At 42.2% G+C, this 15,860-nt stretch overlaps 1 protein-coding gene across 9 annotated transcripts in view; it reads right to left on the bottom strand.

The window, feature by feature from the left end:
* ptprt (protein tyrosine phosphatase receptor type T) overlaps positions 1-15,860 on the bottom strand; it is a 348,700-nt gene that overhangs the window by 39,274 nt on the left and 293,566 nt on the right. For all 9 annotated transcript variants that reach the window (XM_072381466.1, XM_072381458.1, XM_072381459.1 and 6 more), the window contains 2 exons: positions 13,965-14,074; positions 7,785-7,872 (listed from right to left, as the gene is read on the bottom strand). In XM_072381466.1, the coding sequence (XP_072237567.1) occupies positions 7,785-7,872; positions 13,965-14,074 (198 nt within the window). The remainder of the gene's footprint in view (positions 1-7,784; positions 7,873-13,964; positions 14,075-15,860) is intronic.

Below are 15,860 nucleotides of genomic sequence, written 5' to 3'. Positions count from 1 at the left end.
GAGAAGAAGAGGAAAACACACGAAGGCTGGAGAGAGGCAGGAGTGAATGATAGAAACCAGGCAGAGAAGCCATCATCCAGGTTCTAGTGGTCCCAGAAGTTCTGAGGTGAAACATCCTCAAGAATCAAGAAAAGAAGTCCAATGTCCCTCTTTTCAAGCACTAATGTAGTATAAAAGGAAAGATGAAGGACAGAAGGTAAGAGGCACAAAGTATAAGCCTGCCTATGCCCTCATGTCACAAAGCTTCTGAAAACCCAAGAATTTCTATATCAAATTAAATCATTTTTAGTTTTCTTTCACGGCCAAATCTAACATGAATCTGTAAACATAACGAGAGGTGGATGAGAACCGTGGAGGAAAAAAGAGGAAAAGATTGAGAGGGAGGCCGGCCTGACAAACGGATATATAACTGCTTTTCAAACACTAAATAGCACTAATAATAAGCTCCATCCAAGTAATTTCCTGAAGTCCATGAGATTTTCTGAGTTTCCATTTATCTCCTCTCAGGGGCAAAAGTACAGCACAAGCGTGGAATAGAAATGTGCGTTTATCTATATTTGTGAGGGCACATTGTCCTAAGCAGAAAAGCTAAACTCATCAGAGTTAAAGAACATTAAGACAACAGACCGCCTGAACGTAGGAAACTCAATCCACTCAATAACGGAACTGTTTGATTGTTTCCGAGGCCGTGTGAGGGATCAATAAGCAAATCAGTACGAAGGAGCAGGTTAGAGAGACTCTTTATGAATGTTACATCAAATAAACACAAGAGTTAAACTTATGACTGCGTGTTATTTATTGGATGAAATCAGAGAGGACGGATATATTTCTTGGCTTCAAACACACCAAACATCGGGGACATCATGTTGCCCACCGATACTTTAACAGGTGAAAAATGAAGAATTCAGATTAAAATTCTATCCTGAGGAGATTTAACCGGATCTTTTATTTCATCAGCAAATGATTATTCCATCAAATAATAACTTATATTTTTTTAAACTAGCTTTTACAAATAGCCACAATCAGGGATGGGTGATGAGGCCAAAAAACGTATTTTCCTGAAACATTCCTCCTCCTGATATTGATAACAGGACTATAGAACAGCAGGTATTAGCTTTCCAGCTAACATCCAGCTGTGTTAACATCTGTTAGCTTCTCTCCTCCCGTCTCTGCTTTCATGAACCGTATTTTAATGCAGCTAAAATCCTAATAAAGCCTCTTATTTCCGGTTTTATTGTTAGTTATCAGACAACACAGTGACTCAGAATAACAGCAGTTAACCAGCAGTCTCTGATGTTACAGATACAACACGGTCTGATAAAATGAGCTGTTTTTATTCTGGTTGGACTTTGATGTGACTCAGAATATTAGTTTCACATTAACAGTTTACAGGCTGAAGCTGCTCTGATTGGCAGAGGCACATTAAGGACGATATGATGCTGTGCTTGTGCTGGCGGGCAGTTCTGGTGACATTTCAACAGAAATTAGCCACTATTTGTCCAACACAATAAACACAAGTTCCCTCAGCTCCCTTCGGTTCTCTGCTAGCTTCCCTCTGTTCTCTGCTAGCATACTTCTGTTCTCTGCTAGCTTCCCTCTGTTCTCTGCTAGCTTCCTTTTGTTCTCTGCTAGCTTCCTTCTGTTCTCTGCTAGCTTCCTTCTGTTCTCCGCTAGCTTCCTTCTCAGCTAACAAGCCGACTGATTTCCGTTAAAATGCTAACGTGAAATGTTCCCTTGTGTTTGTTCCACTCAGTGGACTCGATATGTGAACTGGCTGCTTTCTGCTGTAGCATTGATGTTGTGCTATTGCGCTAAGCTAACTGACTTTTACAACAGACACATTGTTCAGTATTTTCTCTTTTCTTTTCTCTGAAATGCTCCAAAACATTTCAGACATTTTTACTCTTTTTCTCTGATTCTCTGCTACAAACGTGCAGTAATACAGTAATAACTGTCCGTGTAAAACAGGGCGACCGCTGAGCGGAACATGTTGGTGGGAGTTAAACGAAGCATCGAAGCTGATAATTTACATCGAGGACTTTTTGTAATCGAGTTATTCGAGGAATCCCTTCGTGCTTCACTTTTTCCAATATAAAGCCAACAAAGACCTCGACTTTCCAAGATTTGTAACAGGGACTTTTTAAAGTAAGTAAGTAAAATCAGTTTCCTAAAAAGGATTTCGTTTCATAAAAGGATCCACCCTTGGATCCACAACCAGACAAATACACCACACAGTTGATGAGATTACTGATCAAGAAGGCCTGAACCCTGAAATATGCCTAAAGAGAAATGCGTACGGCGCTTAAGTGTGTGACACTTTCATCTGTTTTTATCCGTTTACGGTGATCGATATGTCTGGACAACCTAATGTCTCACCCTGTTTTTATCCAATTAAATAAACCTAAAACTGGCTTTCCAGAGAGTGAACACTGGACAAAGTGCCCTCAGAAATGTTCTTGCTCTCAAGGACTAAAACTCAAATTGGACTCGGTATGATAGCTGCACAAACACACAAACAGCAATGCTCAGGCAGTTATGTAAAATCTTTGCAATGAATCTATTTAATTCTGAAGGAATGCCTCTGTTGAATTATAAATGACCATATGGGAAGGTTGTTCTCTGATGGAGGGCCGAGAAGGAAAAACACAAAGCAGCACGGACGGGAAGGGGAGGAGGAAATGGAAGCAGACAGATGCCTGTAATGAGGAAACACCACTGCGCTTTGCCTCGGCCCATAAACTGTCAGAGGCAATCTGAGAGGATGAACAGATGAAGAGAAAGGAGGAAGAGGAAGAAAAGAAAGGTGAGAAAAGACGAGAAGGACGCAAAGAGGTTAAATGTTGGAAAGAAATCTGAAGGAAAAGTAAAAAGAGTAGGCAGGTGAGAAACATTTAAAAAAAGAGGTCTGTTTCTTTCCAGCAGAGGAAAGAAAACAAAAAGTGAGTGGGAAGAAAAGAAAGCTGGGAGAGGAGGGGAAGCGTTGAGGACAGGAGGCTCGCAGATTAACATTTATTCAGTGAGCTGAGGGGATTTCAAACATGGCATCAAGCGCTCGTGTTTGGCAGATGGCCGGAGGAAGAGTGTGTTAACACTTCAACTCGAATCAGCCCTTTGCAAACTGTTCCAGAGAGAGACGGAGGGGGGGGCGAGAGGTGGTAAAAGTTTGTATTACTGCGTGTGAGGAGGGGAGAAAGATGAGTGCCACTGGAAAATCATAAATACTGAAAGCCCTCACATGGGTAGAGCGGCCATCATGGCTGCTTCTGAGGGGATTTATAGGTTTGGAACTCGTGTTTGTTTAAATCTCACAAAGCCCGGCCGCACATTCAGGTCCCTTCATGGTGATCTGCTGAGGCTCAGAGAGCATTTGCTCGGGCTGGAGGTTCTGTAACCAGAAGCAGTCCAGATTCACTTTGGATGTGAAGAGCTAGACTTTAACCAACAAACATAGATTTCTTTGAACCTCTTCTTCTGTGAGACTTACGCGTTAAACCGGCTTGCGGTGACTTTTGAGGCGGCCCGTCTCAGTTTCTCTCCGTTTTTTCAGAATCCAGAGAATATATTTCTGGTACTTTATTAAATTTATCAGTAATAAAGACTGAGGTGGGGAGTAGGTGAGCAGATCATGCTTTATATGTGGTGTAGGTCTACAGTTAATGTTTCATACTGTGTTGTTTTATCTTATCCAGATTTATGTCAGCCTTAAATTAAGTTAAAGACAAAGATAGCCAGTTAGTTTGTGTGGTCAAGTTGAAGATAAACATCTTAAACGCCACTCACCCTCACCATCTGTAGGCTAAACTACCTGCAGAGGGAAATACTAACAATTCACTGCGAGATCTTTGCTCTTAATCTATGACTTTCACCTGGTAAAACAAGCCACACCAACCTTTATCTTTGCCTTTTCATGGTTTCACTTTTTTGGCGAGTTAGATTCATCTGCTGCTGCCTGTCCTGGCATTATGTAACAACCTCCATTTCTCAAAGATATACCCTAAAACCACTGATCCCTCCATTTACTTCTTTGTAAACACAAACACCTTTTATGATGAACGCACAAATTTGGACGTTTTCTCACGTAAACCTTCCATTAATGAATGTAAATGGTTCATCCTCAGGGAATATAACATAATTTATCAAAACTAGAAGAGAAATAGATACTTACAATAACTTTAAAGAGGGAATATGTTGTTTTTTAGAGCAGACGGCTGTTGGCATCAAGGTGTAATAACTTGATTCTGCTGCTTTAGATTCTGATACGTTCAGCTGTGAAGTTTCCTGATGTCACATTTAATTGTCAACCTGCTGCCCTCTGCAGCTTCAGTCTGATATTCGCTTCACTCTCACTGATTTATTAAAGGGAAGGGGTTACCCTCCATTGACACTGGAGGTTTCACAGTTTCATGTCACGCTGCCAGACAAATCGGTTACTTTCGTAGGGAAGACGGATTCAAAGTTATGAACCCTGGGGAGTAATGGGAGGAACCAGAATGGTTCATGTCAACTGCAAATGAACCATTACTAAAGATGGACCCTTAAAAGCTGTGTTCCTTGGATGCTCCATCATCAAATCTCACCAAAGAACTGTTCCAATGTGAAGACCCTCAGAGTTCTGCACGTTGAACACTGTGCAGGCGGAGGATGGATCGAGATCCCCACTTTCTGCTTGTTTGTTGTCACCGTAAAGTTGTTAGCATAGTTAGCATAGTTGTTAGCTTTGTGTTCCATCAAGGAACATCAACGCGTGTCAAATGTGGCCCAAATAGCATTTTGCTCACGCGAGTCAGCTCTGATCTGACCTGTTCAAAGTCTTTTTAAAGGTCTGACCGTACAGACTGAGGTCGCATTGCAAAAAATGTGGATCCAGTGTGACTTGTGCTGTTCACACTGTCATGGAAAAATCAGATTTGGGCCACATGTGACATGTGAAGGTAGCCTTAGCGATAGAGGGCCCGCCGTGGTGACCTATGCCGTCTTGTTGGACTCTTTCCAGGCCAAAGAAGGAAGTGACTCAGCACGATCCATCCTACCAAGGACGCATCCCTGACTTTAAATAATTATCTCAATAAACCCGGGAATTATACCGTTTATAACTGTTTATATTGTCCTTAAGCTCAATAATGTGCTTTATTTCACATGATTTAAGTTTATTTTGCACAGTTAACTCGGACGAACAACAGTGGAAGAACATATAATCATCATATCAGCCTGCAAAGAGGCCTCTGTTGGGGGAGGAAGTGGGGCAAAGCAGATCTCTTTCCATTTAGCCAACAGCTAAACCTTAACTGAAATGGACTGTTTTGGCTTATAATAAAAACGAGTGCGTTTACATGATATCTAACAGCTACACATCAAAGAAGAGAAACGGCACAAGACAAAGACGCTGGAATTATACATAAAGATATCAATCAGAGCACTTTGTGCATCGCCTTCTGTTTCACCCTGAATAGATGCCATTAACCCTACAAACAGAGAAACTCTGAAGCAATTTTCGAGCCGTTATAATATGTTGAAATGACTATTTCTTTGTTTCAAAGGGTGAAATAAAGTTCAACCTTAAAAAAAAAGGAAAAGACAGAAGAACCTTTTCCCCATATTCTTAGTTTTAGCTTCAGCGAGTCTCATAAAGACAAAGCCGGTTCCCTCAGGGCCTTTTAAAACATTTGCTCAAGAAAATGAGCCTTTGTACAGTCACTGCAAGCAAGATGGACAGTTTCCATTACTGGGCTCTTGTAATTAAAGGATTTGTACTAATAGCAAATTTATCATAATTCCTGTTGGCTATCAAGTCTTTGACAGGCTATTTCATTCCAGCGCTGTGTTTCATTTTAAGGCCTTCAGGTTAGTGTCTCTTCTCTGACATCCAAACCCTCGTAATGAAATATGTACACACTACCAGCTCTGTGCATGCCAACACACACACACACACACACACACACACACACACACACACACACACCATAAACTGCAAGCACACAAATCTAATAATCTGGACCATACTGGTCATGTGTGTGCATCTGCATCAAAGTGGGCAGCGACTTCAGCAAACAGGCACCTGAAGTCACCTGATAAACTTCAACCAAACAATCTGCCTCTCTTCTTCCTGCCTAATAGGGGGCTGAGGTTGCCTCATGCAAGGTAACAAGCACAGACATCACTGGAGCATGCAAAATGTTTGACATATCCCACACCGTCACATTCACACCAATGGTGACACACACACACTCCTAATCCCACATGCAGCACCTCACTCTGAATATCATTACTGCAGTCCGTCTTTGCACCAAAACGTAGCTTCATTTTGACAAAAGTCTCTCTGAATAAAATAGAGGCAGCAGGCTTTGATCATCAGGCAGGATTGAAATAAAATCCCTCTGCAAACGAAGCTTTCCTCTATTAGACTTACAGAAATGTAAGATCTTTAATGCTGTCTTATAACGATGTGGGCAGGTGACAGTCCCAATGTCATCTTTACATGTACAAAACATGCTTAAAAAGTCTTTTATTCCATCATAAACAATAATACTCAGTAGGTAGAGTTACATTTTGCTTTGTTACTGCAATTATATCAGAAAACAGCCACGTTTGAGGTGGATGTAATTGAATTTTTCTGAAAACAGTGAAGAATAAAAGACGGTATTACACAATGTTTCCCCTATGAGACAGAGGGACAATTACAGGACGTGTGCATCAGTGTATCACTTCCCCGGGGAATGATGCATTATGGGTGCTTTGAAGCCTTAGCGTTGCTAAGCTAGCAGGCGTGTTTCAGTCTGTTCACGGTGTGTCTGTCCAGAAATGGAGGATTATTAAGAATCTTTGTCAAATGCAAAAGGCTGTCGCGGATGAAGAGGACACAAAAGTAAAAGTTTCCAACCATTTAAAGCACCTAACGGATAATAAAGACCATAAAGGAAAACAGACTTCAGTGACTCATCTCAGTAGATTGTTGGCATCGATCCCGTTAAGAATAAGAGTGTGATTCTTATCGGCAAACTACAAAATGCTGCGGCTGTTTTCTGTGAAGGAACTGTTTTCTCTGCTTTCTGTTTTAGTGGAAAACATTCTTCCAACGCAGTGAAACACAGTCTGTGGAACATTTTTAAAAGAGCACATATTGAATCTTTGAATCTGCGTCCCGAGGAAAGACAGCTTGGGAAATCAGCAGCCTAATCTTGTGGACGGGAAGCTAAAATCTATGAAGAAAAAGGGTCTTTTGAACGGAAAGTTTATGTTCAATGTTCCCAGAAAGTTTTCTTGGCAAGACAAAAGTTACCGTCGATGTGCATCTTAACCATCACTTGCCAGCAAAACGCACGGCTGATGGCGAAGCTTGAAGAGAGCATTCATTTTCCCTTTGAGGTGCATTTAGAACATACACAAAAAGTGCAATTATATCACGATTAATCGCGAGTTAACTATGGACAATTAACCGCGATTAAATATTCTTATATATTCTTAAATATATTCCAATCCAGAGTTCACATTTCACCAAATCAGTGAAACTGAGCATTCAAAATGAAACCCAGCTCACCAACCAATGTTCCCGTCATCAGATGAATCTGTGCAACCAACCAGAGTTCAAACCAAGTAACTGAATTAAACCAAACCAAACCAGACTGAATTAAACCAAACCAAACCAGACTGAATTAAACCAAACCAAACCAGACTGAATTAAACCAAACCAAACCAGACTGAATTAAACCACACCAAACCTTCCCGAGACGGGAATAACATTCAGCACAAATTAAAACAGGGACGCTCAAAGCCAGCGCAGTACTCACATGCGATGATGTTCCCATATCGGTTCTTGTTGCGGTTCTCGTCCTTCTTGGCCGTTTCCCAAGGTGCCGTCTGTCCCTCCGCCAGGGCCTAAACATGCACACATGCATGTGCACAGACACACACACACACACACACACACACACACACACAGAAATAGGTACACATTGAGGCACGGATACACAGAAATATGCATGCACATATGGTCTGATTCCCAGATCTCGAACAGTGACACATGGGCTGACATAAGTTGAAACTGTAACACGAATACAACATGAATATAAATTTATACCACCCCGAACAAAGGTCTTTCTTTAAGTCTCATTATAATGGTATAAAGCTGCTTTTTTTGTCCCAAAAAGTTAGGATTTTCAGTTTAAATGTTGGTGCTTTCAGGTGAGGTTGTAATATTGCATCCCAGGGAAAATAAAACAGCAAAAGCATTCCTTTGAATATAAATCCAGTGTGTAAAGTGTGAGGTTGTTAATAAAAGCCTAAAGATGGTGCGTTTGTCTGCCTTTCTTTGAACATTTGCCCAAAAACGTCTCCTACTTGTGTCGCGTCACGGCTTCTTTTTAGAAACTTTAGGAGAAAACGGCTGTAAAGTAGAAAAAAACTAACAAAGGGAAACCAAAACCAAGATGGCCGCCACAGTCAGGTCTCCACAGAGGCTGTGACTCCCCTGTTTTGAACAAAAACTGAAGCTCGGTTGTCACCAAAGCCTTAAAAAACTGACAGTCCAGTCAGACTTTGCTGTGAAATCAACGTTTCCTTTTAGCCAGCTGATGCAGAAAGAGAGAAATTCACCAGAAGCAACTGGAAGGTTGCCTCATAACTGCGAGACTTTTCATTACCCCGTTAATCTATTATGGATGTGGTGAGAGTGGGTCGTCCAAAAACCGGAAGGTTGGCGGTTCGATTCCCACTCTCACTGCTCAAAGATTGGTGAACTGGCAGTCCGTGGCTGAGGTGCCCTTGAGCAAGGCACCGTACGCCCATGCTGCCCGGGCGCTGGGATTGGCTGCCCACCGCTCCAGTGTCTCCATGAGTGTGTGACCCTGTGTGTGTGTGTGTGTTCAACAGGTGCCAACCTGGATGGGTTAAAAGCAAAGGAGTGATTTCGTGTACCTACATGATAATTAAGTCTCAACCTTAAATCTTATATTATGTGTGGCTTGCTGCCGACAGGTCAGCTCATGAAAATCCTCCGTCAGGATTGAAATTTTTGTGCCAAGATCCTTTTTATTTCAGCACTGCAGAAATCCAACTGTGGGAGGAATGTGCCCATCTTTGATTAAAGCGAGGAACATATCCAAGCATCGTAAAGTCATGTCCAAACAGCGGCATAAATCACATCCAACAACAGACTCGTACCGTAATATATGGGTATAATCTATAAAGCTCCACATAAAAACCACGGAAGTCAAAAAAGATTTGGTTTGATGGCAGAAATCCCAGATCCATCAGTCCATGTGGGGTCAGGCCTTTGGCCAGGTTAAGCAGCAAAATGACATTATAATGTTTGAAATGGAAAAGGAGGAAAGACACAAAGCATGCGGCTATTGTTCAGCTGCTTTTCTCTGAAGGAGAACATTCAGCTGGTGCTTTGTTGCAGGAGGGAAGGCAGATTGTTCGCGCTCCCCGCTGCGGTGCTGGCCTGTGCCACAAGCCCGTCAAGGACAAAACTTTCAAGTGTGTGTGTGTGTGTGTGCATGTACCGCATCGTTTTCCATCAATCAGCCGCTCGGACAACGCACACAACGTTACTTTATTATCATTAGAAAATGGTCCAGGTTGTGAACGTGATGATGTGTAAATGTGAGAATAAGGTCCCACACAAGCTGCTGCTCACCAACCAAACCCCAAATCTCAAAGCTTGCCATATGGACGCTGAACTATTTTAGAACAACCCCTGTAACACACCCAGGTCACTCTCACACACACACAATTCTCCCCATAGAGACAAGTGAACACTCCGCTTTGAGTCCATTAAGAGCTTAAGAAGGCCAGACAACAGCTTTCACTTTCAGACAGCGATATGACCTACATACACACACACACAAATGCACAGTGACAGCAAAACGGACAACTAAACTTATCGCTCAGTCAAGCAGAAAATTGATTCTTTTAAAGTGGCATATGGGCCCGAGTGTGTGTTTATTTACAGTTCGCTTATAGCTATAAGTCCTCTGTTGCATCATGTACATTTATTTACAAAAACAGGCAGAATATCAGGTGGGAGGCAGCTGTGGGAGGCTTATGCATGCGTGTGCATATTCACATTAAGTAAGTGCTTAGCTGCCCTCCTCCAGCCTGAACAACATTAGAAACTTCTTATTCAAATTTCCCTGATTATTAACATTCTATATAAAATCACAGAGAGGAGTGGGTGGACCACAAACACAAAGCACCGATGAGGGGGTGCTTAGTTATGGATACATTTCATACAAAGAAATCAATCTGGAACTCGCTCCTCTCTCATGTCAAACTGTAGAAAAACAAACATTTGATCTCACACTTACAGATGCTGGAAAGCATTAAAACAAATGAAGGTTTAACCTCCTCAGAAACCCAGATTTTAAAGGACGAGCGTGAACTCGTGCAGCTTGGACGCCGTGGCTGCTTAACTCGTCCAACTCGCCCGGTTTATAGCAATGCTGGGAATGACTTTAAATGGAAAAGGTGCTTTTCCCACTGGGGAGCAAAATGTTGACAATGTGGCTGCTGTCAATGTTAGTGAGGTTAATGGGTTTCAACACTGGAGGTCACGTCACACACAGCGCCGGGACAAGAGGACGCCATATGTGGTGCGGGGGGGGGGGGTATGTAACCGCGATACTACATGCATTCAGACAACGTCTTCATTTCTCCTCTCACACACTCCTCCATGTCAGCTGCCTCGCTGTTCATTGTCCTGTCTGCCACTCACTGAGCTGAATGCAGTCGTGTTACCTTCGACATCAAAGGAGCCAAACTAGCTGCAGACAGCAGAGGAAAAAAAGCTTTTACCATAATTCATTAACAAACCTCCCTTTTTTCCTCCCCGAGGGTCTCATTACACTTGTATTCTGACCTTTACAACAGGTGCATCAATGCAAGGTCTTTCCTTTTCGTGCCTGATTTGTTCATAATGGTTGTATTTTTCTAGGTGCTTTTTTTTTTTAAAAGTACCGTATTTTCCGGACTATAAGTCGCTCTGGAGTATAAGTCACATCAGCCAAAAAATGCGTCATGAAGAGGAAAAACACATATATAAGTCGCATTTATTTAGAAATCTATTTCACAAAACCTCTTCCATGTTGGTCATATGATCCGGTGACTCGTTGTGTTCAGTTACCTGCTTTCACGGAAACTGTCGACCTCGGCTTGGAAGTCTGCCGGCAGTTTCTGCATGAAGCAGTAACACCATGAAGGCCCGCCTCCAAAGTCATTTATATTCATCTCCTTGGCCAGTACCAGGGCGTGGAGACGTAACTGCACCAGCAGCACGTTGCTCAAGCACCCACCTGTGGACTCGTTCCTCCAGCTCTGGCCATCCTGCTTTCAGCCTGCGATTAGCTTCCTTTGTTTCCTTCATTGCAGTAAGATTAATCTATGCTTTTCGCCAGACCCTCACAAACTTCTCACTCGCTCCAAACTTTCTTTCTGCTGCTCGATGACTGTTTTCTGCTGCATATTTTACTACCTGCAGTTTGTAATCTGCAATCTGTAATCTGGTTGTCTTTAAGTTGATGTTTCAGTGGTACAGGAGCAGTGTGTAGTTGTCACAAGCCCAGAGTGTTTACTCCTTGGTTCATGTCAGTCAGTATGAATTAACATTTAAAAACATGTTAAATTATATATATTTTGATATATAAATCGCACCTGACTATAAGTCGCAGGATCAGCCAAACTAAGAAAAAAAGTGCAACTTATACTCCGGAAAATACGGTAGTTAGAAAACAGCCAACAATCCTTCCTTCCATGTATGTTCGTCTTCTGACCCAAAGTGTGTGAACAGAGCAAAGTGGGTGAAGTCTTTGTGTGACATTTTCTGGAGTTCTTTCATCCACCGCCTCACATTTCCACAACAGGAACCAGAAACTGAGCGGGACTCTACAGGAGATCATCCATTAAAATGACCTTGATGGGGCAGAAGCATTCCCATGGTTTTATTTTTCACCTTTCCATCTCAGTTATCCCAGGTTTAATACTCCCATTAGTCTCCAAAACCTGATCATTTGAAGCTGTTGATAGGTGTAAACAACATTTAAATTCAGCTTCAGTGAAGACGGAGCTGCGGTGGACGAGGAAATGAGACAGACTTTGGACCGAAAGCAGTGAGAACAGAGCCATACAACATTAATCTCTGATTAACATCACATCAGTTATGCTCTGAACTCTGTAGAAAACTGTAACCTGAAGAGATTTTCAATCGGAGCGGCTGAAGTGGGTTTCCAGGTTTCCTGCCAGTGTGGGCAGCTCTGATCAGGACGGCAGTGACGCACCTCAGCTGACCTAATTAACCTAATCTACCCTTTTACCTTCACATCAATGGAAAAGCGAAAGACTCTGGGTTCAAATAACCTTTTAGCTGCTTGAAAAACACCCCTGGTTGTTTAAATTCCAGGTGCCACTCATCAAATTGAGACGAATGCATGTAAGAACATCTGAGTTAAACGTCTGGAAGATTAACAATGACAGCTGATGAAGTGACTAAGTGAACACCCCTGATTGAAGGCTGCTACATTAAGACAATCGACTGTAATTTCTCTCCTTTACATACAGAAAGAACAGTGTTCATGACTTAAGTATGACTTAAACGTAAATTCTTAGGCTGCAGGACAAAGTTCAGCAGAGGTCCGAGTCAGAAATGTTAAGTTATAGCAGCTCGACAAGGAGGAATGCACACTTTAAGTTCTGAGCCTGAATAAATTACCTTAAAGGTAAATATATATATATATATATATGCTTTTGGGTTTTTAACAGCAGCTGTTGCAGGGATGATAATTTGTCTCACAATATGCAACGTAAATCGTTAAAAATGTCAGGCTGCACATGACGTCACGAACTTGGACCTCATTACTATACAGTGAAGGTCTCATCAGTTGCCGTTAGTGACAGGTGGTGGCTACCAGCCCCCCCCCCACACACACACACTGGAGAATAAATCACATTTTCTTTCTCCCCGAAACGTATCGGTGCGTTTAAACCCAAATGACAGGAAGCAAATGAAAATATAACTTACAGTATCACGGGGGGACAATTTTCTACACACATGCAGTCAGGGATAGAAAATATTCACTCTCATGAGAGCGGGAGGTTGAAGCAGGAGGACAGAAACAGTCTTCCTTGTGCCCTTTAAAGGTTTATTTTTAGAGACAGAAGGAAGAGCAAAAAAAAAAAAGGATTAAGAGAAAAAACGGGTGACAGAGAATGATGAGGATTAAAATGAGTAAAATGAGCCGATGACAGAGGGCCATAAACAAAGAATAATTATGTAAATGTTATGTGATTAACTAACCGTCAGGCCCAATGGAGAGAAAAAGCAGAGAGATAGCAGGGCTCAGTGTGATCGAAACAGAAAAGAAAACTAACAGAAAAACAGATGAAGAGGACAGAAAAGAGGAGAAGGGGAGGGAAGAACATAAAACCTGATTCAATCCCACAATCCTTTACTCTCACTGAACCACACTAACACAGCAGAGGAATACAATTACCAAGCAGGCTAAAGTCATTGAGTCTATTCTGAAATATTTTATTGAACCTAGAACTGAAATCTGATGAAACAAACTGAATCCGTTTCTTAATCTGAACTCAAGCAGCTGAATCAATTGTGAAAACAGTCCGTCTCTCAGGTTTATGTTGACCTTTTTATCCGTGTAATTATGACAGTTTCTACCACAGCTTCTTTCTGAAATGTTGCTTCTGTTTAAGGGCAGGAGGACAGCCACAGCACGCCCCTCCCTATAATAAGGCAGAAACACAACCTGGACACGGCTTTTGTGAAACCTATATATATCGAATTATATCATAACATAATTCACATTCACACATTCTGGCTTCACAGGAGCCTTTTATTATCTGGGTCCTGTAGCTGTCGACCTTTGACCTTCTTACCAGGAACATCGTGTAATGTTGTCAGTTACTGTTTACCTTTGTTCTTGTTATGATCCTCGGTGTGTGTGAGTGTGTGTATTCACCTCGTATTCCTCCTTAAAACCATAGCCCTGTCCACATTTCATCTGCGTGATGTGCTGGAGGAGGTCTGCAACTCGGATAGCTGGCTGAAACTGGCCGGCCTGAAACTGACCTGCAGGAACACAAACAGGAAGATCTTGTAAATGTGGAATTTTCTTCATGCAAAACTAGAAAAGATGTATCTTATTGATGATGTAACCCTTCTGACTTGACTAATGAATAGGGCTGAGCGATTTTATCGATACCACAATATATATATATATATATATATCAATATCTTGTTTAGCGATAAAGTATCGATTTTTCAGCCGAGAGTATCGATTTAAAAAAAATAAATAAATAAAGGAAACTTTATTGAAAAGTCAGACGTTACAATTAGTGAAAACACAGAAAATTAACATAATACAAAACAATGCCGGGGGGGGGGGGGGGGGTCACAGTATACAAAACAGTGATAAATTAGTTCATAAAAATGTTATATAAAGTGCATAGCTCAGTGGTTTTGATGGCGTTTCTGTTAATAGAATGTAGAATTGTTGTAATGTATTGTTTGAGCTCCTTCTCAAAAATTAAAAAGGATGGTTTATGATTAGAGAATTTCACCCATTAAGATCTCAACCAGCCTTTAAAAAACCTCTTAAACCAAAGGGAGCGTCTTCTCTCGGTGGACTTCATCCTTTACTCTGATAGAGATGACTCCATCCATCATCTGCCACTTCTCCGGGGGTCGGGGGGGCAGCAGCTTGAGCAGAGAAGCCCAGGCGTCCCTGTCCCCGGCCACTTCCTCCAGCTCTTCCAGGGGGACCCCGAGGCGTTCCCAGACCAGCCGAGAGACATAGTCTCTCCAACGTGTCCTGGGTCTTCCCCGGGTCTCCTCCCAGTGGGACGGGCCCTGAACACCTCACCAGGGAGGCGTCCAGGAGGCATCCTAACCAGATGCCACCTCATCTGGCTCCTCTTGAGGAGGAGCAGCGGTTCTACTCCGAGCCCCTCCCGGATGACTGAGCTTCTCACCCTATCTCTAAGGGAGGCCCAGACACCCTGCGGAGGAAACCCATTTCGGCCGCTTATATCTGCGATCTCGTTCTTTTGGTCTCTCCCCACAGCTCGGGACCATCGGTGAGGATGGGAACGTAGACTGACCAGTAAATAGAGAGCTTCGCCTTCTGGCTCAGCTCCTTCTTCACATCAACAGGTCGGTGCAGAGCATCACTGCTAATGATCTCCCGCTCCATTCGTCCCTCACTGTGAACAAGACCCCGAGATTCTTGAACTCTTCCACTTGGGGAAGGATCTCATTCCCGACCCAGAGAGGGCCTTTTCCTGCTGAGGAGCATGGTCTCGGATTTGGAGGTGCTAATTCTCATCAGAGCGGCTTCTAAACTAACACATTATATAAAATGTGTTCAGATTGCACAACTGTTGATCCTTCATCCCCCGCAACTATTATGCTTTTAATAAGATTAACTGGTTTCCAATAAGAAAGTTTCCTGGCAGGTTAAGAGGTCTTTAAAAGCATCAGAGCTCTGTTTTCCAACCAATTTATTAGTACAATTATCTTTTACAATGTTAATTACAAATGTGGATGAAGAAATACTGATGGAAACCAGACTACTGACAGAATAACAACCCGAAATGAGTAGTTCACTCAGCTAAATAACGATCTGACCATCAGTAAGTCAGATTTATCAGCTAACTGACTGAATGACTGATGGTAACCAGTGCCAGTTCGATGATGGTTTTATAAAGAAACTAAAGAACCAGCTTTGGTTTTCCACAGCTATGCTTGGACCTCCATCTAATGTATGCAAAGTTTCACTTCAAAGAGACATTTTATCAACGCAGATCACATTTTTCTATTATCTTCCAGCAAACGGATGTCTTAATATCACCAAGTA

This window comes from Leuresthes tenuis, unplaced genomic scaffold, assembly GCF_036924035.1.
Source record: "Leuresthes tenuis unplaced genomic scaffold, fLeuTen1.0.hap1 SCAF_3, whole genome shotgun sequence".
NCBI classification, from domain to species: domain Eukaryota; kingdom Metazoa; phylum Chordata; class Actinopteri; order Atheriniformes; family Atherinopsidae; genus Leuresthes; species Leuresthes tenuis.
Note: the sequence above shows the minus strand (reverse complement) of the source record. Positions and strands in the feature narration are given on the sequence as shown.